This window comes from Ambystoma mexicanum, chromosome 2q (assembly GCF_040938575.1).
Source record: "Ambystoma mexicanum isolate Mex_15411 chromosome 2q, UKY_AmexF1_1, whole genome shotgun sequence".
NCBI classification, from domain to species: Eukaryota; Metazoa; Chordata; class Amphibia; order Caudata; family Ambystomatidae; genus Ambystoma; species Ambystoma mexicanum.
In genome coordinates, this window is record NC_090924.1 from 674,067,105 (window position 1) to 674,094,932 (window position 27,828).

At 49.5% G+C, this 27,828-nt stretch overlaps 1 protein-coding gene across 4 annotated transcripts in view; it reads right to left on the minus strand.

Moving 5' to 3' along the window:
• The window catches only part of USP7 (ubiquitin specific peptidase 7), a 2,259,762-nt gene that overhangs the window by 432,116 nt on the left and 1,799,818 nt on the right, over positions 1–27,828 (minus strand). For all 4 annotated transcript variants that reach the window (XM_069647850.1, XM_069647849.1, XM_069647847.1 and 1 more), the window contains exon 23: positions 5,851–5,918. In XM_069647850.1, coding sequence (XP_069503951.1) covers positions 5,851–5,918 — 68 coding nt within the window. The remainder of the gene's footprint in view (positions 1–5,850; positions 5,919–27,828) is intronic.

A 27,828-nucleotide genomic window follows, 5' to 3' on the forward strand; every position in this document is an offset into this window, starting at 1 on the left:
GTCCTTCGAGCTTGCCCGGATGAGCCAGTCGGCCATGTAAGGGCATACATGGATCCTCGTAGACGCAATTGTACCATCAACGGCGCCAGGCACTTGGTGAAAACCCTTGGCGCCGACTTCAATCTGAAAAGCAGGGCCTTGAACTGGTAATGTTGCCCTTGAACCACGAAGCAAAAAATCTTGCGGTGCCCCTTGCGGATGGGGATGTGAAAATAAGCATCCTGCAGGTCCAGCGACGACAGGAAACCCCCCCCCCCCCCTCTTCAAGCTGTCCTAGAATGTGCTGGAGAGTAACCATCCAGAAATTTTGGGACCTGATGTACTTGTTCAGACGACGGAGGTCTAGGATGGGCCTCCATCCGCCAGTCTTTTTTGACAAGGAAGTAACGAGAGTACACTACCAAACCCCCGAGCCTCTTTGGGATGAGCTCCATCACGCCCTTTAACATGGCCTGCACCTCCAGCAGCAGCTGAGGGACGTGGTTTTCCTGCCGGGCCACTTGTGATAGTCGCGGACACTTTTGTTGAAATTCCAGGGTGTCCCCGTGGGCGAGAGCGTCCAGCACCAAACGGTCGGTGGAGATGGTCTTCCACACGCTGACGAAGTCGCCAGCCTGCCCCAACGGGGGTGCACGGGTGGGGGCCAGATGCCACGGCTGGTACAATCTTGTTTCCACGTCGAAGCAATGACAACGTCGTCCTGCAGATTTGGCACAGCTCCTGTAGGTCTCTTGGGTCGATGAGCAGGAAGGTTGATGGTAGGACGAAGCACCTCCACCGAATCCTTTGGAAGAACCTTGGGATTTTCAGTGTCCGCCTTAATGGTCTGCAGAGACTAGTCCACGGTCTTCCTGAACAAATTGGCCCCATCGAAGGGCAAGTCCAACACCTTCGACTGAACATCCTGGTGAAAATGAATGGCCCTCAGCCAGCCCTGCCGACGCTGTTGCCCATATGGCGGAACCCTGTGTTGGCGATGTCCATGGCCACCGTAATGGCGTGGTCCGATGCCATCTTGAACTTCCTGTAGGATCTCCAAAGCTTTCACCCTCTTGTCGGGAAGGAAGTCCAGGGGGGGAGCGATCTTGAACCAGAGCTCCCTGTCGCACCGAGACACAAAGGCGAGGGCGTTGGTGGCCTTGATGATAACTGTTTGCCCCATGGCATCCAACTTCTTCCCCTCACTGTCAAAGTGGGGGGGGGGGGGCAGCCACCGAAGAGGATGTCCGGAGACGGTTGGGACCGCAAGAACTTGGGTGCAGAGTGTGGCACCCTGTATTTCTTCTCACAACGGTCCCTCTTCGCCAGGGCAGAGGAAGGGTTCTTCATGAGGGCCAGCCCCTCACCCCAAACGTCATCCAAGAGTGGGATTGAAAGCACGGTCTTCCTCTTTGCCTTGCTGGTATAGGAAACCCTCTCTTCTCCTCAGGGACAAGCTGGAACAACTTTGATGTTCTGGAGATCATGGCATGGAACAAGCCCATCTCGTCGGGCGGCGAAGATCCGGGAGACGGTGATCTCCCAACCTGCCATCGTCCGTGCCCGTCGTCGCCGTGTCAGGATCCGTCTCACCCCTGGCGGGGGGTTGGTGTTGTGGAGGTGAGTGGGAGTTTTGAGGGTGGCAGGGAGGTTGGAGGGTGAACTCTCCTCTTCTGGGATGGTGGTTCCCCTGATGGTACTGGAGCCGCGGGAAGGGCCGCCGGCGCAAGAGGCATCCTCGACCGAATCTCCGAGCATAGGGTATGCAGAGCAGCGAAAATGTCCACAGAGATACCTCCAGGTGGTTGCTGAGGTGGCTGTGGCGACGGAGGCGAGGGCGTTTGCGGCTTAGGCTGGTTCTCCAAGTCCTCAGCGCCCTGCTGCTCCTCGACGGTCTCCTCGTCACCGACCTTGTCGGGATCCTTCCCTTAGGGCCGGCTCTCGACGCATTGTTCCTCCGTGAAGGCCTGGGAGGTTGGTAAGCGCCTCCTCCGAGGATAGATCCTTACCATGGAGGGCCCCCCCTTCTCTGCGACCAATGGAGACGGTTTCGGTGAAATAAGCATCATCTTCTCCAGTGCCAATTTTGAAGAGGGGCGCCAAGTCCTTCTCATCCGCCATGTCCACGCAATGTTGGCCTTGAAGAAGCTTCTGGAATCCTCCAAGAAGTAAACCCGACGAAATTTGCCCTTGAGGGGCTCTGAAGAACCCCAAAACAGGACTCTGTTAATCGGAAGATAGATCGATGGAGCTTGAGGCTAGATTGATCGAAAAAAATAGTAAAACTCTTAGAAAAAGCACAAAGTTCAGTAAAAGCCCGAGAGCCAAGCACGAGGACTCGAAACACTTGAACATGCGGAAAAAAAATCTGAAGATGGCTACTGGAGGAGGGCCTTAGGCAGAGGGAAGTCACTGGCTTGGGCATTATGACCCAGAGACCAGTGATTGGTTGTTAGAAGAATGACAGTTCAGAAGTGAAACGGACACCGATTTTTCGTTACTGAGGATTCCCAGCTTAATGACGGGGAATATTCATGAGCATGTGAATCCATGCCAGACTACATGCTGGAGAACTTCTGCGGTGCGGCGTGATGGACCCTGACCCCCCCACCTGGGACAGGAGAGGTGTCGGACCCAAAGGCAGCTGAAAGGGTGGTCTGTCCATGAGGCTGAACAGTTTGCAGAACCACCATCTAGCTGGCCACCTGTGAGCTATCCCGATGATGCTGAAGCAACAAGCTACCTTCATCTTGAGGAGTACCCTGGGGATCGGGGGTGTGGGAGGAAAGGCATATGCTGTCATGCCCTCCCATTGAATCTGCAAGAGAGCCGGGGCCCAGCTCCTGCCAAAAGCGAACTGATGGCACTTCCTGTTCCTCCAGGATGCAAACAGATCAACCTGAGGAAGGCTTCATGTGTTAAAGAACGCCTGCAGCACCTGGTCGCTCAATTGCCATTCTTAATTGTCTGCTACCAGCCTGCTGAGACTGTCCGCTTCCAAGTTGGCCTCCCCCAGGAGGTGGACAGCCGTGAGGTAGATGTTTTCCAGGGCCCATTCCCAAATGATGACCGCTAGGCTGCACAGCGGAGGGGACCTTGTACCCACTCGCTTGTTGACATAGTACATGCTGGTGGAGTTGTTGATCTGGATAAGGACCGTCTTGCCCCCAAAGAGCGGAAGGAAGGCTCTGAGGGCTAGCCAAATGGCCTTCAGCTCCAGCCAGATGATGCGAGACTCCTGCTCCTACCGGGTCCAGACTCCATGGACGTGTGGCTGTCCAGAGTGGCTTCCTGGCCCTCTAGGGAGGAGTCAGTAGTGATTGTAGGGTGCAGGAATGGCCTGCCCATCGCAGGTTGCAGTCCCTGGACCACCACGTGAGGTCTGAGTGGAGAGAAGGAGGTATGCTGACCAGCTCCGCTTGGGAGCCCTTCTCCTGATTCCATGAGGCACGAAGTGCAGCTGTAGTATCCTCATCTGGAGCCTCGTGTGGGGGCACGGCAAGGAGGACCGCCGCCATGCTCAGTAGGTGTTGGTACCACGAGGCCGAGGTAGATGCTCTGGTAAGGAAGTGGTCGCGGCCCTCTTGAGGGCATAATCTTGTCCTCTGAGGGAAATGCCCCCTCGGAACTCGCATCCCAGATGATGCCCAGGAAGGCGAGGCTTTGCATGGGCTGCAGCTGAGACTTCTTGAGGTTGATAGTGAACCCCAGGTCGTGGAGTGGGTTCATAAGTGCGGAGGAAGTGTGTGTAACCCCCTCTGGGGATCTCGCCCTGACGAGCCTGTCGTACAGGTAGACATGGTGGCCCTGAGGAGGGCTGGCACTGCATTCATGAGTCTGGTAAATAAATTGGGGGCCAAGTTGAGGCCAAAGGGTAGCATCTTGTACTGAAAAGGACAGCCCATGATCCTGAAGCGTAGGAAGGAACAATGAGGTTGCCAAATTGGGACGTGTAAGTAGGCTTCAGATCCAGGGAGTACATCCAGTCTCCCCTGTCCAGCGTCTCTGCAATGACCGCTGGCATAATCATCTTGAATTTCTTAAGAGTTAAGGAGGGAGAGGTTGAGGGTTGATGGGTCCAACACAACTCAGGCCTGCCTGTTTATTTTTTATATGCCATAAATCCTGTAATAGAAGCCTAAGCCTCTCTTGGAGGTAGGAGAGGGAGGGATCGCTAGGCGGTACCCCTTGGATACTACAGAGGATCCAGGGGTCCGTAAAGTTCTGGTGCCAGAAATGCAAGTGCGAGGCAAGCCTGCCCCCCCCCCCCCCCCCACTGGAGACACGTGGACCCGAAGGGACGATTTATGCCTTTTTACCATCTGAGGCTGCTGCTGAGGAGGGGGACTGGAAGAAGCCCTTGCTCCCGCCCCTTTTTGTTGCTTGCACCAGTGAGTGGTCAGGTTATCTCGACCTCCGTTCCTGGAAATCCCGGAACACACCAAACGCAAGCCTCTTGTCGAAGCGTTGATGTCATCAGTAGAGTGAAAGGCATTAGGGACGGACTACAGCTTCAGATGTATTGTTGGACGAGTCAAGGTCCTCCTGGCTTCAAGCAGTGAAGAAGCGTGAAGGGGGCAGTGAAGCCCAAACTACTTGGTCACATCCCTTCTGCACGTCCCTGATGGGCCTATAGATTAAAGCTAATCCTCATTGATGAGGCCCCAACAGGCTGCAACAGGTCTGATGATGCTTGTGGTCTCATGCTGAATGGATGTGACCAAGCAGTTTGGGCTGGACTGTCCCTTTTGGATTTGCATATGATTTTCCCCTTTTGTAATGGCTTGGCAGGCAAAGAACGATAGACTGGAGGGTTGCCCAGAGCTATGCCAGAGGTTAAGATTAATTCTAAACCTTCCAGTCATCACCTCTTGTTTTGCAGTTTCAGATGCCATGCACCAGTGCATGCATTGCTGTTAGCCTTAATTCTGCCATTGATCCTGGTACAGAAATTGGAATTTAGGTGACAGGCCATGCGAGGCATTACAACAGCAGTTGTCTATTTGCTGCTCGCTATCATGCAAGTTCACTCTTCAAAGATTCTTAATGTTAGAGACTGACACCATTGTACTGCCCAATGCATTTTGTTTAATCACATAGGCCCCTTCAGTAAAAGGATGATTAGTCCTAGTCATTTGCCGGCTGGCGTCTGTCTAGTGTGCAGTTTGAGCCCAGCGAAGGCACCCAGACTATTGTTGAGGGCTCTGTGCAGTGCCACCATCACCAGAGGTGGCTAATGTCAGCAGGGGTTGAGTCTAATGCATGCAGTTATTTAAACACTGGGCATGACCAACAGGCAGAACAAAAAGACAAAATAAATATGCACTGTCAAATCAAATTTACTTAAGCGTGCCGTACACAACTAGTAATAATGTGTATAGCCACAAAAAAGCGTGCACGTTATGGTATCCACAGACAAAATTAAGTGAATACACAAACGCCCCCAACAAATCCAAAAGAGACAGTAAAATGACTTCCCATGACAGCAGGGACTTTATTATGCCAATATGCAATGCAATCTAAGCAAACACACAAAGTGCAAAAAGCAATGAAACACGTAAAGCTGCTTAACAGAGGAAAATGCAGCAAATGGTGTAGCTTGTTTACACTTCCCTCTTGTGGATAACAACCATTTCAAACATAATCATGAATTATACTGACACCAGTGGCATTATACGTCTGTTAACTTGGAAACAGCTGAAAATGATGTCCTGAGCACAAATTTAGAAAGACTATAAACTTCTTAGCCTACGGAGTTACCCTATGTTAGGGTACTATTACAAATGATACTAGTTCAACTTGTGTAATGGCACGCTGGCAAAAAATGCATTTACATTTAAGGACACCCACCCATTTGTTTGAAGTACTTACCCTTGAGATTTGAAAAACTGTAGCAGCATTGGATCTGTATTGAGTCTTTGTGCAACTGTCTTTGCAACCTGTAAAATACAGTTTTGTTCATTAACTACATGCCTTCTGAAGAAAAGTGTACAGCACAAGGCTGATATACATCTGTATCCCCTACCCCCCAATCTTTTATAGCGGCTATCAGTACAAAACATATGTTATGTTCTCTCGTCAGTAAAACTCTTCAGGTGGCCCACATGCTTAGAAGATGTCAGAGGAGCGTTAACATTCCAAATACTAAAATTACAAAAATATATAAAATCTATACATAAAACGCAAAAGCAGGAACACAGCTCTATGCCCTAATTGGTCGTGAAAACCTTGAATCAGATTTTGTCTTCCACACAGATTGCTTTTTCATTTTTTACAAAAATGATTTGAGTTTCAAACTTGTGTGCTTTTAATGTTAAGCACAATATTGTTCACTTTATTCAATGAGAGCTGTGCAACATGTTCCAGGAATTTTTCATGGTCCCTTTTATCAAGAGGTCTGTGGGGAAATTAATCTACAGACAATTCAAAAAGTTCAAATCAAATCCCTTATATTTTGCATTGATTCCCACTAGAACCCTCAACCGCCTGTAAAATTTGCATTTCAGTTCTGCCACTGAATATTTTCAGCTGTTTAATTTTCCGCCACAGGTTATTTCATTAAAGCATTTCAGTTATCGGATTTGTGTTCAATAATAAACTCAGTGTCCTTGTGGTTTCGCCCACATACACCGTTGCACATAAGGAGTGAATACATTCACGGTAAAGCTGTGATGCTGAAAATGCATTGAAGGGACAGGGCTTCCATGTCCTTGTTCTGTAGTCCTTTTTCATGTGTGTCCTGTGTTGTTTTCTGCCCAGGAGTCCAAAAGGGGACTGCTGGCAGTGCAGCTCTTTCTCCTCTTTGTTTGGTGTACAGCCCCTTGGGATACCCATATGGCACCCATGGGTGGGGGTACAACCCTGTACCCCCCTAGTGTGTTCTTGGGCACACGTGTGTCGGCCACAGAGCAGGGTATGGGCTGAGGCAGCTCCATGCTGAATTTGACAGGTGCTCTCGAGTATCCTCCCTTTTGGGGATACCCAGGCCCTGCCATTGGAATCAGTTGATTCCCGATAGGAAACAAAATGGCCCCTGTGGCCTCTTGCTTTCTATTGCCCGTAAAAAAAATTTACCCCAAAGTCCTGGGAAGCCCTGACTCTGTTCCATCACCCTGACTGGCTGTTGGGTGGAAGTTCCAAATATGGTATTGTGGGGGAAGGCTAGGCCAGACTGGCTGAAGCCTTTCCAGTGACTGTATGTTGTGGGTATGCCCTTGGGATGGGAAATAGGTGAATGGAGTGTGTGACCAATATGCAGCTCATGTTATGGGTTTCTGGTATGTGACACAGAGACGGAGATAGATCTGCCCGAAAATGGTATGAATGCAGTGTGGAGTTCGGAATGGCTGGGTACTTGTCCCAAAACACATTCCTTGTTGTGTGTGTCTGGAGGGAGGAGAATGGCCCAGCAGACCCAGCAGAGAGAAGAGACCAAACAGTATATCTGGGGACCTCTCACTGATGGAAATCGTTCAGAAGCTGAAGTCGAAACTGATGCTTGTTAGGGAGAATTCTCTGTTTAGGCTGAATTTCCTAACCTAGTGAGTCCCCCAGCAGCTTTGCTGGATTTTTTGGGGTTTATTTTTTTCTCCTACCAAGAGTGAGACTCTTTTACCCTCACTCTTGGACATGATTTGAGTGTATCTCTTTGATTCTATATGTGTTTAATGGGCTATGGGGTCTTTTACTCCATAGGGCTTCATGTGTTTGTGATGTGTGTTACACAGCACCCTCAGTGCAGTAGCACAGGGGTGTCATAGTCACCCCCCAGTATAGACTCCATACCCTGGGACTGACTACTGTCAGTCACCATTGACTTTACTAGTCTCAAATTCTGAACAGAACCAGTACAAACCATCATATAGTGGACGTACTGGCCGGGGCAATTCGATTGCCCTGGGGTCTGTTAGTCGAGGGGGCACGTCTCCGTCCCCCCTGATCTAAAATGGCGTTTGTGTTCTCTTCTGTGACTCCAACCCAAGTCGAGCCCTTTGTTCCACTTTTTGGCGGGCTTCTCCACAGAGGCCCTCCAAAGTGGTGCCACTCTGTCGGGGGTACTTAGGAGGGGTGAAGGGGGATTTAGGCATCCTGGACTGAGTTGCCTAGGCAACTCAAGTCACACTCCGACTGGAACTTCAGAAGTCGCCACAGGACCTAATAATCCGACGAGGGAGAAGCTGAGCCGACCTGCCACGACGACACCACCGGTGGAGCCCTGCTGGGCCGTCTCACCACTTTTCCCAACGACAGAGGAGATCTCCCGTCGGAGAGTTTTCTTCCTTTGACTGGTGGGGATAACTAGTTTCACAATCTTTTCGCCTTCCCGATGCATCTCGTGGCCGCCTTGCCTGTGCCAAGCACCCCGGCAACCAGAATACCACGTTTTTCCACGACCGCGAAATAAAGGGTAGTGCAACGACCTTCAGCTTTCCTCCAAGTCGGGATCTTCTCTTCCCCTGGACGACGCCGAGACTTGCAACTGCTGCCAGGAACAACTGCCACCGCTGGAGGATCCGTCCCACTTAAGGTACCGTGTTCCGCCTGGCTTCCCTTGCCACCGACTGTACGGGGTAGATTTAGCCCCCGGCTTTCGAACCTGGGCTAGCCTGGGACACCCTGGCTAAACTTTTCTGAGCCTCTCTAAACTCTTTGCAAGACTCTCAAAACCTAGTGTAACTGTGTGATCTTGGGCGCATTTGTGCTCTGCTCTCTCTAAGAGTGGGCCCAGCCTATGGACTTTGGCTCACAAGTGACTTTTGCTCTTCTGCCTTGCTAAAAGTGTTCTTTAATCTTAAAGTGGTGTATCTTTCCATATTCTGTCTTTTTCCCTCCCTTCTTCATGAACTTATTGGAGTGCCATCTATAGTTAAGCGCTCACCTCTGTCTGGAAATAAGTGGTGTTAACTAAGACTTATCTGATAAGGAATAAGGGTTGTATATATTACAATAGTAACTGTGTTTAGAGTGTTTTACAATAAGAGTGCTGGAGTGTTTCAAACAGTGCGTTTTTAAATAAATAATTATATACTTTGATACCAAAGCTCTGGTCAGTGTTTGCTTGTATTATTGTATCTGAATGCCTATTGTGTATACTTTGCATACTGCCTAACTCTTCTTGAGGGAAGTCTGACTGCTCAGCCACAGCTACCAGGTAAATCTGGGTGGTACAGACTGCTACCAAGTGGGTTTACTGCTAACACCTGTAGTCCTAAATCTTTTGCAATGTTCCCAAAGGGAACTGCACAGGTTTCTGCCTAACAATGCTTAATCTCAAGGGCAAGCCAGAAGAAGGTTGACTGCTGTTACCTTCACCGCACTCCGAAAGCTGCCATGCCGTCGAAACTGATCCAAGAGAGGACCTGGCTAGGAGACCTCTTCACGAGCTACGAGGGACCATCGTGCACCGCTAAACCTTCGCCGAAGCGCCCTGGAAGTCAGCCTTCGAAAGACAACTGGAGACTGGGAGCACCGAGGAGGACGAAGAGAAGCACCTGACAGCCGTCCACCGTCATCGACCAGGGTTCGCAGGTTTGCTATAACAGCTGGAGGCCCGTTGAAGCAGTGTTGCCCAGAAGCGGGAACCACTTCACGCAGAGCCGCCGACAACCGGAGCCGCAACGCTCCATTGATTAAAACATTTTGAATTCAAAGACCCTCTCGCCAGCACCACCCGATCACTTTGTCCAGCCGGAGAAAGTTGAGGCCGCCGAGGAGCATCCGCCGGCGGGTTTCCCGCCACCTGAAGACTGCAGAGACGCCGACGCCCTTGCTAGGCCAAAGATCTCTAGTGACTCTTTGCAGCAACTATCGTTGTTGAGGTGCACGGCACACCTCATCTTCCCAGGACGTCTGCGACTGATAGCTGAGCAGCACTGACAGGACCGAAGCTGTTCCCTCAACGTCTTTGTTCATCATTTCTTCATGGGATCGCAACGATCCATTGCACCTGCCTTATAGTTAGCTGCACAAGCAGGATACGTCCACGACCCGACGTCGAACTCTGCTATTCCAGGTACATTGGGGTGGTAGAACCTTTATAGAGGGAAATAAGACTCAAACAATATATGGACTGGGCTTGTATTATATCTTTATTTATAGGTTGTCCAGGTTGGGGGGGGGGGGTCCTCACACAGAATTGTGTCTACTGGTATGAGCCAGTATTCTGCCTATTGTTTTAACCAACCAGCGTTCCTCCTATATCTGTTGGTTCACGGTATTTACTGATTTGTACGACATTTGAACTGAGTACAGTTAATTCATTTTAATGGAATCAAAGAGTAATTGTGGTACTACATAGAAACTGCATATATTTACCATTTTAGATCATCTTGAGCACAAAGTGTGTTATTGTGATTGTGTACATAACTTGAGCCTATTTTTATGAAGAACTGTTTTATCACCAACAGTGTGTCGACATTCCTTTGTGGGTGCTTGGGGGACTAAATTGTACTTAAGAAGCAGTCTGCATCACCACCTGAGAGCTTAAGCCTTGCTTGCTCATCCAACGTTACCAAATAGAGAATCTTGGCTGGGGTGCTGCTCTGTGCCTCTACTCTGCCAAATAGAGAGCATGATTACAGATACTCCCCTCCAGTCTTTACAGAAGCCCTGCTCCTTTGCAAGATTTCAGACCCTTTGTTAGTTTTTCATTTCTATGCCAAATCTCCATCACCTGCGAGACCCCAGCCCTTTGTGTTGGACTCTGGGATTTCTGAGTAAATGGGAAACTTTATCCCACTCATCTTTTGCTCTATCGGAACCCTAGGTTATTTTTGTACTTATTTTATAGAGTCTTTCCGATGGCATGTGTAATTTACTTTAAAAGAAAACACCTTTTATGCAGTACTGTTGGGAGCCCTCTGGTCATCCCTCTGTATTTTCTTTTATTTTCCTTGTGTGAATCCCTATTCCTCTGGGGTTACATAGTATCCCTCTCACTGCTCAATTTCTGTTAGTCGCAAGCATACCTGAATGGCTGGTGGCTGTGGAAGTGTTATACCGACATTTGTGTCATTTTTACCTGCAGGCTGTGTTCCCAGCCCTGGTAATGTACAAAAGAGTCAAATTGAACAAAATGGTGGCTTCTTTCCTTTTTTTCGCCATTTCTTATGTGCTTGTCCTTTCTTGGTCCGTCTGCCGTCCTGGTGGGGGAGGAACCGGTTTAATTTTTGTCTTCGCAGGAATCCCTCAGGAAGCACACCACATGGAGGCAGGAAACAAGGGAGTCCTTTGTCTTTTGGCAGGCCTCCCTGGAACAAGTTAAAACTGAGAGGCTGGATCCACCCCCCAATGTTTCAATGTAGCAGCAGTGCCGATTGGCTGGGTTCCTGAATAAATGGCCTGGATCCTGAAGCTGAAGGTAAGTCGACCACTGGAACAGAAGAACACAAGATGAAGACAACCAGAGATGCAGCAGCCCCTTCCAGTAACCAAATGAAGACTGATTAAGTGACCGCTGCTGTCCTGACTGCGCTTACGTATCAACAGGGAAGCTCCGAAGAGGACCACTTGCCTCCCATGGCCTGGTGGGCATAATCAGTCCCAAGACTACCTGCAATCTGAGCAAAACCTACAACGTGCTACAACCTTCCTAGGCTGCAAACCGCAACCATCCTGCGGTGCAGTCTTCTGAAGAACAAAGCTTCCTGAAACTTTGGTTGACTTCAGCTGGACCTCCAGAAGCAAGATTCCCCCCCACCTGCCCTCCCCCCAGTTCCCTTCCCAGAGCGCAGGACCGAGCAAGCGAGGGAAATCGATTGGACGAGAATTGTTCTCCACTGGGGTCACTGAAAAGGTGCCAAATTCACAGATCCACGTAGCAGAAAGTATCTTTTCTGGGCGATCCCTCTCTAGTCTGCTGCCGTGAAATCCCAACCAGAGTCCATGGTTTCGTCACCACAACCAAGGAACAGGAGACTGGGTGTACGGATTTGGGTTGTTTGAATGAAGGAACAGGTTACTTACCTGTAACTTTTGTTCTCCAGCATGGGTCTGGCATGGATTCACATGCTCATGAATATTCCCCATCGTCAGGCTGGGAATCCTCAGTAAAGAAAAAAAAAATCAGTTTAGTTTCTGAACTGTCTTTCTCCTAATAACCAATCACTGAGCTATGGGTTATACTACCCCCAGCCAATGACTGCCCTCTACCTAAGTACCTCCACAGGCTGCCATCTTCAGATGTGGTAGCACAAAGTGGCAGTAGGACCAAGAGACGAGCAGCAGAGGGGCAGGCAGGTGGGTTTGCATGTGAATCCATAACAGAACTTGTTCCTTCGCCAGCATGGGGTCGGGCATGGATTCACATGCTCATGAATAAAGAGTACATAGCAGTACACACATTCACAACCACGGGAGGTGGCAAGGCTCAACACATAAGCATCTCTTAAGTCCTGACCAGGCTCATCTTCAAGCAAACAAGTTGCGCAGCACTGCTTGGCAGACTCTGGACTCCTCCCTGGAATCTGTGTTGATTCAGTAGAATCTCATGAAGGTTTGCGTCGACCTCCACGTAGCAGTCCTGCAGAAGCACGCCAGATAGGAACGCCGTAGTTGCAGCGATCGCTCTGGTCGAATGGGCTCTCCAACGCCCTGGCAATGATCAGTTTGCCAACCGGTGACAATGGGTGAAGCAGCCAGAGAGCCACCTGGAAATGGAAGTTTTGGAGAGTGACTTCCCATGGTTCACAGGGTCAAAGTTCACAAAAAGTTACGACGTCTTCTGGAAACTTTTTGTGCGGTCCACATAGAACTTCAGCCACATCCAGCGAGTGCAAAGTTTTCTCAGCCCGCGACGAAGGTATCGGGGGAAAAAAAACAGGCAACACCATGGGCTCGTTTAGATGAAAGTCGAACGGCACCTTGGTGTAAAGGCTGGAGGGGGTGTCTGTACTCCGACTCTCTCAATATGGCAGAGTAGGAGCACATTGTACCTTAGCCAAGATTCTCTATAAGGTAGCTATGGACGAGCAATCAAGGCTTAAGCTCTCAGGAGGTGATGCAGGCTGGTTCTTAAGTACAGTGTAGTCCCCAAGCACCCACAAAGGAATGTCCACACAATATGTTAGTGATAACACAGTTCTTTATATAAATAAGGTTTCCATTATACACACAATCAAAACACACTTTGTGCTCAAGTTAATCTAAAATGGCAAATATACAGTTGCTGTGTGGTATCACAATTATACTTTGATTCCTTTAAAATGCATCTACTGTATTCAGTTCAAAGGTCATACAAATCAGTTAATAAAGTGAACCAACAATAGACATAGGGGGAAAGCAGATTGGTTAAAACAATAGGCAGAATACTGGACCCTACCAACAGACCCAGTTCTGTGTGATGATACCCCCTCCAACCTGGGCAACCTGTAAAACATTTATTACTCACCGTAATCGCATTTCTGATGATTTTATCTGCTTAGATTCGCATTCTGTGCATATGGTCCGACATCCAGTGGTAACGGCAGAGTATTGCATCTCGTCTTTCGGGGACCGAAAGGTGACGTCAGCATAGGCGTGTCTAACACTATCCCTATAGTGACATGTAGTGTACCCAAAACACCTCACGCGCCGAGGTCCCTCAGATTGTATTTTTTCTGCCATGAGGGAGCCCAAGGCTATTGTGAGTGAGTACATGAAGAGAGAAAGTAGTAAGACGTCTATGTTCCTTCCACCCCGAACGGGGAGGTAGGGAGGGCGCATGTGAATCTAAGCAGATACAATCATCAGAAATGCTATAACGGTGAATAATGCATGTCTTCTGATGCTTGGTAATCTGTTTCGAATCACATGCTGTGCATAGACTAGCGAGCAGTACCCGGAGTTGGAAGTGGGTTGTGAGAACGAACAGTAGTGAAAAGATGTCTCGGTGTTAGGGAGAATTCTCATAATGGCCGATTTCCCTTACCTAACGAGTCCCTCAGCAGCTGTGCTTGATTTCTAGTATTTATTTTTCTCACCTTGTAAGAGTGTGAGCCTTTTTTCCCCACTCTTACATGTTTTTTGCTGTGTGCATTTTCACTTCTGTGATCTTGGGCACTGGAGCCTCACCTACTCCATGAGCACCAATTTGTATATGCGTTACACAGCACCTTCAGTGCAGTGGCACAGGGTTTTCTTTGATACTTCCCACCAACTCCATTCTTCTGGGGCTGACTACTGTCCCCCAGAAACAGGTAAAGTTGCCATTAAATGTATATAGTCACTTCAAACCACAGACCCAGTACACACACCACCTTACATGGAGTATTGGAAAGGGATAACACTTATCCATTTTTGTCTGTTCCTCTTGGAACCTTCTTTCGCTCCCTTAACATGAAGACTTGGCTGGTGGCAGTGACATCTACCCTAACTTTTCTACTGCGATTATATTATATAAACATGGTAGTGTTTCAGGCAATTATATAAGCCTAGAACAGAAACCTGCTTGACCAAATACATTTTATTTTGGTTCCAACTGGGTTTATTCACCATTTCTTTTTGTTAAAGTTTTTCTCGTGTTTTTCTCTGCGTGCCAAACCGGGGAGGACTCCTTTGTTCGCTGTCTTTTCACAGGCTTCTGCACAGAAGCCCTCCTTAATGCACCTGATAGTCTAGGTAGGCAGGGTGTGAGGGAGGGATCTTCGGACCCCTGCCATGGGTTCCCTTGGTAACCCAAGTCACACTCTTGTCTGATTGGCTGAGGGGACTGGCCTTGCTAGGCCAGCCACCCTGCTGTGTGATTGACAGCCAGGCTGTATGAATGGGGGAAAACTGCATAAAAAGCAGGTCTCTGGGACTGGAAAGGCAGAGTTGCCACTGGAACGAAAGAACCAACAAGGAACTGGAAGAAGAGGACCCCTACCACGACAACCGCCCGGTGAAGCCCTGCTGCAGGTCCGAATCACCAGAATCCGACAACAGAGAAGACCCTCCAGGAAACTTCTTCCCTTGAGCTGGTGGGACCAACCAGTTCGCCCATACTACAAGCCAGGCCCCTCCTCTGGTCGAATTCGCTGTACAGAGCTACAGTGGGCCAGATAGCCAGTAAGGTCGGACCCTGCTTGGGTTTTAAGGAGCGCGACTTTTATTTGTTGTTTTGGTCTGCTGCTGGTTTCTTCCCTGGGTGGCGCAGGACCCGCCAGTCTTCCTACTTCGTGTCAGTCCGACAGTCGCTTCAGGAACCGTGAGCCTGCAGGAACCACCAGGAACGTCCGCCTCAGCTACAGCTCCCTCTGCGTTTTAAGGTACTGTGCAAATCCGGTTGTCCGTTTCGTGAATATGTTTGAAATCCTTCTCCAATCTGAGGGTTTCTCCTTCTCTTCTCCTTGAACTAACTTTTCTACCAACCAACCTCGTCCGGAATCTGTGCCACAAACTTTACCGCGAACTACCCTGAACTGTGTGATCTTGAGCAAAAGACTTTTGACCCATTGACTTTGGCCCCAAGCCATTTCTAGCCGATCTCCTCACTGTAGTCTCTTGCTCAATTGCCCCGAGTACTTAACTGTTGGTGCTGCCTAATATCTAATAACTTTGTCTTTCCCTCCCTTTTAAATAGCTGGAGTGCCGTTTTGCTCCCACTTCATTTTGTGACCTTAACTTGTCTAGAATTTAAGGGAAGTGGTGTGGTGTATTTATGATTGTGATTTTTAACTTGCTTAAAATAGTGAAATGTTATACAACTGTTGAGTAAATATATATTCTTTTACTTAGAAACCTTGAGCCAGCGTTTGCCTTAATCATAGTAATTGTTGTCCTTTTTGTAACTATTTGTACTGCTCACTTACTCGAGATAAGTCTGGCTGCTCCGCTACTGCTACCACTATAACTGTAGTACAGGCTTGTACCAAAGGTGAAATTGTACTGTCACTTGTAGTCTTAATTGTGTGTAGTGTTCCCAAAGGGTACTGCATATAATTCTGGCCAACAGCGGCAGGTGTCCACCTGCATGCCTGAGTGGGAGAGGTGTGCCGAAAAGGAGAGCACGTTTTCCCAGGGTGCATGTCAGGGGGTTGATCCCATGGAGTCTGCCCAGTGGCATAATCTGGTCTATTTGCTTTTGTACTGAGCCCTGGTAGCCTTGTTCCTGTAGTATCTCCAGACTGGTCTGTGAGAGGCCGAGATGCCAAAGCATTACCTGTTCAGGTACCACGCTGTGAAGGCTAGTTTTCCCTGGCTCAGGGTGGACGACTATGCCCCCCTGCTGGGTCTGTCAGGTGGTGAATCGGGGGCACTTCCGAGAGACTGAGCAGCTCCGAAAACCATGGCTGGCAGGCCTCCATAGAGCTATTAGAATGAGGAGATGGCGAGACTCCTTGAATTTGAAAATTCCTTTGTGAATCATGGGTGTGGACGGAAAGGCGTAGGCTTTCATGCCGGTCCACTGGAGGTGAAATACGTCCCCCAGAGAGCTCGGGCCCTGACCTTGCCAGGATGCAAACTGGGGAGACTTCTACTTGTGCCAGGTGGCAAAGAGATCCACCTGGGGGTGACCCCACCTTTTGAAGATCTCCTGAATAAAGAGGTCGTTAAGCTGCCACTCGTAATTGTCCGCACCCAGCCTGCGGAGCCGGTCTGCTTCCAGGTTGGATTCCCCAAGGAGGTAAATGTTTCCAGGGCCCACATGCCGATCGCCAGTCTGCACAAAGGAGGGGATCTGGTGCCTCCCTTCTTGTCGACGTACTACATGCTGGTCGAGCTGTCCGTCTGGATGAGGACAACCTTGCCCGTGAGAAGTGGTAGGACTGCTCTGAGCGCTATCCAGATGGCGTTCAGCTCCAACCAATTGATGTGGTATTCCTGCTCCTGTCAAGTCCAGGTGCCGTGGACCGAGATATCGTCCAGGGTGGCTCCCAGACCTCGAGTGAGTAATCCATGATGCGGAATGGGCGCCGAAAAGGCTTGCCCTTCCGTAGGTTGCAGTCTCTGGACCACCAAGTCAGTTCCGGGTGGAGAGATGGAGGAATAATGATCATCTCGAATTGAGAGCCCCGCTCCTTGTTCCATGAGACCACGAAGTGCAGCTGAATCTGCGGAGAAAGTGGACGGTGGCCCTCTTGATGGCCGAGATTTTGTCCTCCGACAGAAATACCTTCTCGAAGCACGTCTCCCAGATGAGGCACAAGAATGTAAGAGTCCGCGTAGGTTGCAGCTGTGATTTCCTGAGATTGAGAAAAGAAAAACAGATCGTGCATGTGTTCATAAGGGCATTGGAAGAGTGGAGAACCGCTTCCGGAGATGTAGCACTGATGACGTAGTCGTCGAGGAATGGGTAGATGTGGAGGCCCTGCGCCCTGAGGAGGGCCGCCACTACATTCACGAGACTGGTAAAGACCTTGGAGGCCGAGTTGAGGCCTAAAGCAAGGACCTTGTATTGAAAATGGTAGCCCATGATCCTGAACCATAGGAAAGAACGAAGGGGATGCCAAACCAGGACGTGTAGATACGCGTCCTTCAGGTCCAGGAAGCATATCCAGTCTCCTTTGTCCAATGTCTCCGCTATAAAAGCTGGTGTAACCATCTTGAATTTTTGCATGGGTAAGGAGAGGTTGAGGGTAGAAAGGTCCAGCACAACTCGCAGGGCCGCCTGGTTCTTCTTCTGAATGGCGAAAATCCTGGAGTAAAAGCCAAAGCCTCGCTGGGACTTCCTCCACTGCCTGGCTCTCTACGAGCGACCGGATCTCCGCCAAAAGAGGTGCTGTCCCAACCTGTGGGAGGGAAGGGGTGGAGTGAGGAGAGGCTGGGATAGGGAGGCAGTACCCTGTGGATACTACGGAGAAGATCCAGGGGTCCACGAAATTCTGGCGCCAGAAATGTGCATGGAGAGCAAGCCTGCCCCCCCCCCCCCCCAACCGGAGACAAGTGGACCCCAAGGCCTGTAATGCCTTCTTTCCCTCGGAGGCTGTCACGGAGGAGGGGGGACTGGAAAAGCCCTTACTCTTTCCACCACCCCCAACTTTTTGTTGCTTGCGCCGGTTCCGAGGCAGCGAGCGTCCGGCTGCCTGGATATGCGTTCCTGGAAGCCTCGGAACCCTCCGTACGTACGACTCCTCTCTGAGCGCTGCAGAGATTGGAGTGTATGATTTGGGCGTGGTCTTTGCAAGCATGGATAAAGACATGGCTGTTTGTGAGCTGTTTTACTTCTTGCCCAGCTTTTCGTCTGTATATCAGTGGAAGAGGATTCCCCCCCCCCAAACCCCACCACCCCCCGTTGAACGGTAGATCTAGTATGCGTTCCTGGACATCCGGGTTGAATTTTGTTGCCCGGAGCCAGGCTTCCTTTCTCATGTCCATGGCAAAACAAATGGCACGGTCTGAGGTGTCAATATGGGCCACTGTGGATGCCATGAGGTCATGTGCCACCAGCTTGGCCTCGGCTAGCCCCGCCTTAAAGCGGTATTGGCTCTGGGCGGGGAGTTCCAGAATGAAGTCCGCAATTTCCTGCCATAATCTTTGGTTGGCGGTTGCCAGCATGGCATCAGCATTGGCCTGACGCAGATTTAGAGATGTGTTGGAATAGAGTTTCTTGCCATGCTCCTACAAGATCTTCTCCTCCTTGCCTAGCAGCGCCGCCGAGGCGGCGGCTGGTGACGACTGAGGTTTGGAGTATAGTGATGCTGCAGCGATCACGAGGAGTGTGGCTGAGGATGGGCCGAAAGCAAGGGTGTATCCCCCTCCACCTCCCTGTACTTGGCGTCCAGGCGTCAATTGACCAGCTGGGCCGAGTGGGGATTGAGCCAACCCTTCTTGGCCAGAGAGACTAAATCGGTTTGCAGTGGAATCCCCGTTTTGGCAGAGGGGTGTCGCGTGAGGACTTGCGCCAGAACCCCGTGTGCCGGCTGCTGGACCTCAGGTTGGGGTAGACCCAGGTACTCCGCCAGACCAGCAAGACGTTCGTGGAAGGCCCTGGCTGAGGATGGTGTGTCCGGATCCTCCTCCTCCTCCTCCTCATCCGTATGCGGAGGAGTAGTTGGTGCCAGAAGCTGGGGTACAGGGACCGCGGCCGGAGGAGGTTGAGGAGTTGGCTGTTGAGCCGGAGGAGGCGGCTGCACCAGGACCTGGGATGCAGACAGAGTCTGTGGTACTGCTAGCATGGCGGGAAGGACTTCCCTGATGGCGTCTTTAAGGCTAACGCCCATCCGAGGTGACTTCATGAGGCAGAGAAACCTCTCGAAAAAAACCTCACTGACTGAAGCACTGGCAGGGGGTGCTGACCGGGTAGCGGGAGGCTGAGGCCGCTGCATACCCTGTCCATACGGACGGCAAAGAAAAGCTGCCCTGCGCGTAAGGGGGGTAGGCTGTAGGCCACGTACCTGGTTGAAGCAAGTCCCACTTTGACCCTTGTTCTTTGCCGAATTCCTGGAATGGCGTCGGACGGGTGCCTCTTTCTGGCACTGCGGCCATTTTGTCGGGCTGCCTGCCACATACCTGCGACATGTTGCTCGGTCCGTTGGGCCCGGCCTCCTCCACGACTTGTGTGTAGATCACGAGGCCTACCCTGCTCCTCGGGCCCAGGCCGGTAGGTGTGACACCCTCGACCCAGGGGTCAGTGAAGCTGTGTGTAAGCGTATTGCCGGTATTAGGGCGTAGCCCCTCGGGTGAAGACCCTGTAAAAGAACCTTTCAGTCCCTCAACAATGGTACCGGGAGGATCCACAGATCCCTTGGCCCGGTAGCTGCAGCAGCCTCGGTGCACATGCTGGTAGAAGGGCCTGAGCGGCCCCTGCCACACAGGAGAGTCCCTGTGAAGGCGTCTCCATGGCGGGTTGCGATGGAGAATATCGGCCCTACCTTGGGCCTGTTTCGATGTTTCACGAAGTTCTTGAAGTCCTCTGGAGGAGACCTCTGGAAAAGCTCCCTCCACTTGGCTAGTATTTTCTTCAGCCATTTTGAGGATAGCGAGTCACACGCTGAACAAGATTGCCAACCGTGGTCTGGGCCAAGGCAATGTAGGCAGATGGCGTGGGGGTCATAAGATTCAGAGATTACACAAAGGGACCAAAATCACTGTGACTCAAGCAAACACAGACTCAAGGTTTCAGGTACAAAAATATAAGTACATTTATTTTTAAACCATTTGTTATAAACGCAACACTTCTATTAAACAAACAAAAAAAAAACAATACTACAACTACCCAATTCACTTTGTACAGTATGTCTCACGGTAAGTACCCTGTGTTTGAATGAACCGGTGTTACGAACAAAACACGATACCGCGGATACGGTTGTGATCACTTTTTGACAGTTCGGTCTACTAAATAAACGCGTATCCGTGACATGAAATGCTACTGGGGCAAAAACACACTTAGCACCTGAGATACCCAGAGGAGTTGGAGGCAAAAATCCCAGGCAATATTTTGCTTAGGCGGACAGAATCGAGAAACACTCAGAAAAAGGAGTTCAAAAGTCAAAGGGCCGGAGCCAGGGTCGAATGACACCGGGGGCCTGTTGCCGAAGATCACACAGTCAGACAGTTCACGATTCAACATAGCCAAAAGTACTTCGATATTGTCAATGTTTGGAAGCAAAAGTTATAAGAAGGAGAGAAGACAAGGGCAAGCCTTGAAGATGAAGAAAAGGGGTTCACCCAGTTTCCTCAAGCAGAACACAGTACCTTGTTCCAATGGTGCCGCTGGTGCCCTGGCAGTTGTTCCTGTTGGTTTCCCGCAGACCCACGATTCCTGGAGCTTCGTTGTGAAGGAGGACGTCTGAAGAGGGTCTGCACCACACAGGGATGAAGCTGGCAGCAACGACTAGGAATAAAAGGTGCGCTCCTTAAAAACAGGAGAGGTTCTTCTGGTGGCTATCCTGACCACTACAGTAGTGTGCAGCGATTTCGACCAAGGAAGAGGATCCTCTGGCTGTGGAAGATGAGCTGGTTATCCCCACCAGGCTCAAGGGAAGAAAACTCTGGACTGGATCTCCTCTTAGTCGTTGAAGGGAAGATAGCTCAGGACTGCAGCAGGGCTTCACTGGGACGGGGTAGTTGCAGCAGCCGCCGTTCTCTCCGCTTCACTTCGGTTCCTTGTAGTTCCAGTGGCGACTGACTTCTAGCCCAAGAGACCTGCCTTTTATGTAAAAAAAAAAAAACCATTCACACAGCCTGGCTGTCAATCACCCAGCAGGGGGGGTTGTCCAGCTCATACAACTAACCCTGGTCAGTCATGACAAAGTGCGACTTGGGTTTCCTAGGATACCCTGTGCAGGGGGTGACTACATCCCTCCCTCACATTCAGCCCACCTAGACACCCAGGTGCCTTGAGGAGGGCTTCTGAGCAGAAGCCCGCCAAAAGACAGTGAACAAAGCAGGCAAACCTAGTTTGCCGCGCAAAGTAAAACACAAGGACATTAACAAAAAGAAATGGCGAATAAACCCAACCGGAGCCAAAAAAAAAAGACAGTTTGGTGAAGCGGGTTTATGCTCGAGGCTAATATAATAGCCAAGAACAATACCATGTTTATCTAATATAATCGCGGTAGAAAAGTTAGGGTTGATGCCACTGCCACCAGCCAAGTCTAAATGTTAAAAGAGCGAAACAATGCTCTAGGAGGTACAGATAAAAAGGGATACGAATTAACCCTTTGCAGTACTCCATGGAAGATGGGGTGTACTGGATCTGTGGTAGATTGACTAAGTAAAGTTAATGGTAACTTTACCCTTTTCCGGGGGATGGTAGTCGCCTCAGGAATGGAGCCAAGGGAAGTCTCAAAGACAACCCTGTGCCACGGCACTGAAGGTGCTGTGTGACACAAAAAGAAGGGGGCTACTGAAGTGGTGTACTTCAGAGTCCACCATCACAAAAACAGAGAAATACACATGGCAAAACATAGGTAAGAGTGGGGGAAAAGCTCTCACTATTACCAAGTGGAGAAAAACTAAACTCCAGAAGTCCAGCAAAGCTGCTGGGGGACTCACTAGGTGAGGGAAATTAGCCATAAATGAGAATTCTCCCTAACACCCTGCAACCCCAAAAATACCAAACATGGGGAGCAACCCCTCAAACCCTGCTCCACATGTTCTGTATTTTTTACAATCAAGTGGTACTGGTCGAAATCAGCCAAATTGTACCATTCAATCCATTTTTATCAGTCAAAATGGGAAGTACGTGGGTCTACAGCTGCCACCACTTGTAGGCATCCAGCTTCATCTTCATCAATCCTAAGGTACTTTGTGACTCAAGGTAATACTCAACTAGAGTGTCGCTCCTGTGTGGTTGGGGAGGGGGTAATTTGTGTAGTTGGTCCATTCAGGTTCGCCAAGGCCCAACGATTGAACTCATGCATGCAGCCTGAACTCTTTTACCCGTAAGAACTATTAATTGCTACAGAATATTTCCACATGAACTCTTGACTTTTCTACAGCTCGTGCCTGACTTTTGACTCCCATTCTGACTTTGAAAGAGACTCAGAAATACATAGGGAAGGACTCGAAGCATAGGCTCTGTGAAACGACTGCTAAGTAATTTACCAGGTGTTGGTGTCATTTAGATCAAAGGGCTCTAAAACAAACTGTTTCAAAAGGAACAAGTCTCTTACCTGCAACTCCTGTTCTCAAGTATGGGTCTTGCATGGATTCACATGCTCATGAATATTCCCCATCAGACTCGCAATCCTCTGTACATTTAAAGCAGTTTAGCTTTAAGCTAAAAACTGCTACTCACCTCTATAGCCCATCAGCATCTCTTTGGGTCATACTGCCACAGCCAATGACTCTTCATCCTAAACTCCACCCCTGCTGGCCATCTTCAGATTTGGTAGCGCATGCAAATCGGCAGTATGAACCATACAGGGGTAGGAGGGAGGGTTTTGCATGTGAATCCATGCAAGACCCATGGTAGAGAAGGAACAAGTTACTTACCTGTAACTGTTCACCACATGGGTCTGGTATGGATACACATGCTCATGAATATTCCCCATCGTCAGGCCGGAAATACTCGGTAAAAAAAAAAAATAAATAATAATAATTATATATATATATCTTTCGCCTATAAATCAATCACGGAGCTCTGGATCATACTACTCCCAGCCAAAGACTGCCCTCTCCCTAAGCCCCTCCTCTGGCAGCCACCTTCAGATTTGGTAGTACATTAAGTGGCAGTATGACCAAGAAGAGGGGTAGGGGGAGTGTTTGCAAGTAAGACCATAGCAGACCCATGCTGGAGAACAGTTACAGCTAAGTAACTTGTTCCTTCTCCAGCATGGGGTCTGGCATGGATTCACATGCTCATGAATAAAGACTACATAGCAGTACATCAATACACAACCATGTGAGATGGCAAGGCTCAACAGAAGCAATTCATCTTGCCTCCGTAACAGGCTGCAGAACACTGCTTGGCCAACCCCAGACTACTCTCTGGAATCCTTGTTGAAAGTAGAATCCTGTGAAGGTGTGCGTAACTTCCAGGCAGCAGACCTGCAGATGTCCAGCAGGGGCACACCGGCCAGGAACGCAATAGTTGCAGTGATCGCTCTGGTGGAATGGGCTCTTGGATGGCCGGGCAGCAGTCGGTTTGCCAACCGATGACAGTGCGCGATACAGCCATAGAGCCACATGGAAATGGAAGCCTTGGACAAAGCTTTCCCATGGTTCACAGGACCAAAGTTCCCAAACAGTTTAGACGTCTTCCGAAAACTCTTTGTGCGTGGCAAAGGCGTCAGAAAAAACACAGCCAACACCAAAGGTTCGTTGAGGTGGAATTCCGACTGAACCTTTGGAATGAAGGAGGGGTGCCTCCGCAGCACAAACGTTGGGTGGTGAAAAGTTGGATAAGGCCACTTGCAGGACAGGGCCTGGATCTCACCTACCCTGCTGGCAGAGGTGGTGGCCACGAGAAAAGCAGTTTTCCACAAAAGGAACTTGAGGTACTTGATGTGTAGGCTGGAAAGGCCACCCCCCACCCCCATGTGCCTTGTCAGTACCATGTTGAGTTCGCACACCGAGGCAGGCGCCTTCACCGGCAGGAACGATAGAAACAATCCTCTGAGGTACTCCTTGACTAGACGGTGTGACCAAAGAGGACTGTCCCGGAGACCTGGTGTAGCAGGAGATCGCCGCCAGATGCACTTTGATGGAGCCGTGCGCCAGCCCAGCCCTGGCCAAGGACAACAAATACAGAAGTATCTGTGGGGCTGTGACCCTCAGAGGGTTTATCTTGTGCAAACACCACATTGCAAAACGCCTACACTTGTACCAGTAGCACTTAAGAGTTGACGGCGCTCTAGTCCTGGCAAGGACCTCCCTGCAGTCTGCCGGAAGCTCGCACCCACCGCACTCTGAGGCTACAGGACCCAGGTCTTCAGGTTCAGCGATCCTGGTTCATGGAGGATTTCTCCTCCTCTGGCGAGCAGATCCACAACCACTGGCACCTTGACTGGAGGTGACTTCGACAGGGTGAGCAGGTCCGGGTACCAAATCTGCCTCGGCACCGTTTGAGTTGACTTATCAATTGTAGCAGGAGACGTAACGGCACAAACGTGTACAGGAACAGGCATCCCACAGGGAGGAAAACGTGCCCCCCGCCCATGCTCCTCAGCTGGTGGAAACTTCTGGCGAATCTCTGGCATTTGGAGTTAGTCACCGTCGCGAACAGATCGATCTGGGGTCTGCACCACTTGAGCAAGAGGCTGTCCACTCGATCTTAAAGCTCCGACTCGTGGCAAGAGCGCAGCTACCTGCTGAGGGAGTCGGCAACAGAGTTCTTGACTCTCGCCAGGTGAAAAGGAATGATAAACATCCCCTGGGCGAGAGCCCAATGGCACAAGTCCTGTGCCTCTCTGGCGATCGCTGGGGATCTGGTGATCCCCTGCTTCCTGATGTAGAACATTGAGGTGGTATTGTCTGAAGACCCTCAACACCTTGCCCTTGAGGGACTGTTAGGCAAGATTGAATGCAGTACCCTGGGGGAGACTGCACCAGCCTTGTCCTCTTGGCAATAGGTAACCCAACCTTTGGTATAAGTCAGTACTACACAAGTTGGTAGAGTAAATGAGCAGCAAACCTCAAAAGGGGTCACATTGAGCTGTAGGTTTGCAACAGAGTTTCAGAGTGACAAGTAATCAAATAACACTTATTTTCAAAGTTTCTTGATAAAATAATTATTAATTTAACCTTTTAACTGCCATGCCCCCCCGCGCCCCCTTCCACCCCCATTGCCAAGGCCTTTTTTGGCGATTTTGGTATTTCGCCATTCAATGCCTTATAATGTTTTCTTGTTTTCTGTTTCATTAACCCCTTAAGTGCCAAGGACGAGATACCTCGCCCTTGGCACTTAAGGGGCGAACAGTCAGTTTTAAAATAAGCCTTCTTTAGAAGGGAGCAAATATTTAACACTTAAATATACTTCGAAATACACTGATTCAATAAATCAGTAGATACCCTTTGGGGGTGGCACCAAGACACTTCCTACACCCTAAGGTGACTTCAATAGTTAGGACACTGGACAATGATACATCACTGGTACATTTAGAGCAATACTGAGTTTGGTGTCAAAAAGTAAAAGTTTAGGGAAGGAAACCATGTTTAACAAGTTTCTCAAACAGGTAAGCCCTTTTGAACCTTGCAATGCAATGTAGGTTAACCCTTTCCCAGCTATGCAAGTAAAGAATGTATGACTTTTTGGAGGGACAGATCAAAACACAAAATCAGAGGTTTGAAGAGTCTTCAGGGAGCCAGGACAGCCAATGTGAATTGAACAAAATCTAGGAGAACTGAGGCACTTCTTGTAGTTAAGTAAAAAGTCTTGCACGATGTTAGAGAGTTTTGTAGAAAAATCACTGCTGGGCCACAACCTGGGAGACTTGTGATGGGTAAAGCTGCAAGCAACACTGCAAAAGGCAGCAAATGCAAGTCTCAACTGAGAGCAATCAAGCTACACAACAACTTAGCTCACAGTAGCTTGGGTCCGAAGAAATTGGTTCCAGCTGGATTCCATTCCTGTTGTAGTATGGCAGTTGTCCTGGGCCTCACTTGTGGGGACAAGAGGGAGGACGTCTGGGGACTCCTGCACTGTGATTCGAAGGTCGGCAGCAGTTCAGATCAGTGTCATTTTGCGGTTTCAGCTTCTCGAGAATGGCACCACCATGGTTCTTGGGCACCTTGTGGACTTTCCTTGCTTCTAGGGTCCAGCACTCTTGAGGCGTCTCAGCCTTGGTAAGCCCTGCTTCGAGGGAGTCCGAAGGATCTTCCTCGAGCTGGGGTCGGCCTTAAAAACGATGCACTCGATTCTGGTGTTCCTTTCCCTTGGCACTCAGTTCCTACAGCAGCAATGGAAGTACAGCCAGCAGAGAGGTTTTCCAGTGGAGTTAGTCTTGGGGTAGATTGGTCCCACCTACCCAAGGGGAGAAGTTGTCCTTTGCAGGGCTTCTCTAGTTGAGGTGAATTTGGAGCTTCAGCATTGCAGCAGGGCTTCACAGGTCAAACCAACTGTCCAGGTGTTGCAGCAAGCTTCTCTTCCAAGTTCTTCTTTGGATTCCTTCGTCCAGTGGTCGACTGACTTCATTGTAAAATACCTCGCCTTTTATTCAATTCTCTCCCATTCATTTGCAGCCTAGCTGTCAATCACACAGCAGGATGGCTGTCCTCCAAGGGCAGCCAGCCAATCTCCTTTGGGTGCATTTCTGTAACCAAGGAGACTAAGCATGGGGAGTTTTGGGCACCTCCTTGCTTCCTGCCCTGCCAGACACGCTGGAGCAAGAGGCGGGCTTCACCAGTGAACCCCGCCAAAGACAAAACTAACAAAGGGACCAAACCTGGTTTGGGCACAGAGTAAATCTCAAGAAGGACCTTTACAACAAGAAATGGCGAAAAAACGAAGACCAGGCACTTTCGACAAAATGGGCACCAACTGTTGCTATACTGCAGCTGCAAGCGCAGACTGCAGTAAAAACACACTATGGTAGGAAACTTTACCACTGCCACCAGCCATTTATTGTAGAAATGCCAGCCAGCACTCTATGCAAGATACTTTGCGCTGGGTCTACAAAGATATACAAGGTAAGTAAAGTCAATTTCACTTTACTGTAAACAGTAGTTTAACCAAGAGAGTGTATTTAAACCTGTGGGAAATCTAAAGGACTTACCTGTGTCACTGCACTCAAAGTGCAGTGTGTCACAAGGTAAAAAGATGATGCCTATGGAGCTTGTCAGACTCCAAAACCAAAGGAAACAGTGTTCAAATCAAAGGAAAATACATGAGAGAGTGGGAATAAGGGCTCACCCTCTCCAGGATTAAAATCAAAAGACCTAAAGTCCAGCAAAAAGAGCTGGGGGTCTCTAAGGTAGAAGGGAATTAGCACATTTCTCAGAATTCTCCCCAACAGGGACAGAAGGAAATTATGTGTTACTCAATGTAGTGACTAATATTTAGTATTTTATTTATTTCTATAGCGCACCAGGCCCAGGGGCATCCGGGCGCTTAACTTAGTTACAACAAGATGAAAGCATGACAAGGCAATGTGACAGAGTATTACAAGATTATTACAGGAAGATTTACAAAATTTACAACATATACATTCAAATGAATATCGATAAGGCAGTGATTTACAGGATAGTTAATAAGGGATGCCGAGTAGGTCAAAGTGCAAGTAGGGCAGTAAGCTGATGTTAGCAGTCTTGGGCGGATAGCCATGCTTTGGTAAGGTATTTGAATTTCAGGAAGGAAGGTTCTGCTCTAAGGTCATTGGGGAGTGAGTTCCAAAGTTTGGCTGCCAGGATGGGGAAGCTGGTTCCACCAGATCTTAGGAGATTAAAGCGCGGGATGACAAGGCTGTTGGCTTGGGCCGCTCTGCGAGGTCTGGTGGAATTGTGGAAAGAGAATCTGTTTGCCAGGTAGCGAGGGGCTTGGTTGTGGAGGCATTTGTGTGTGAGAGCCAA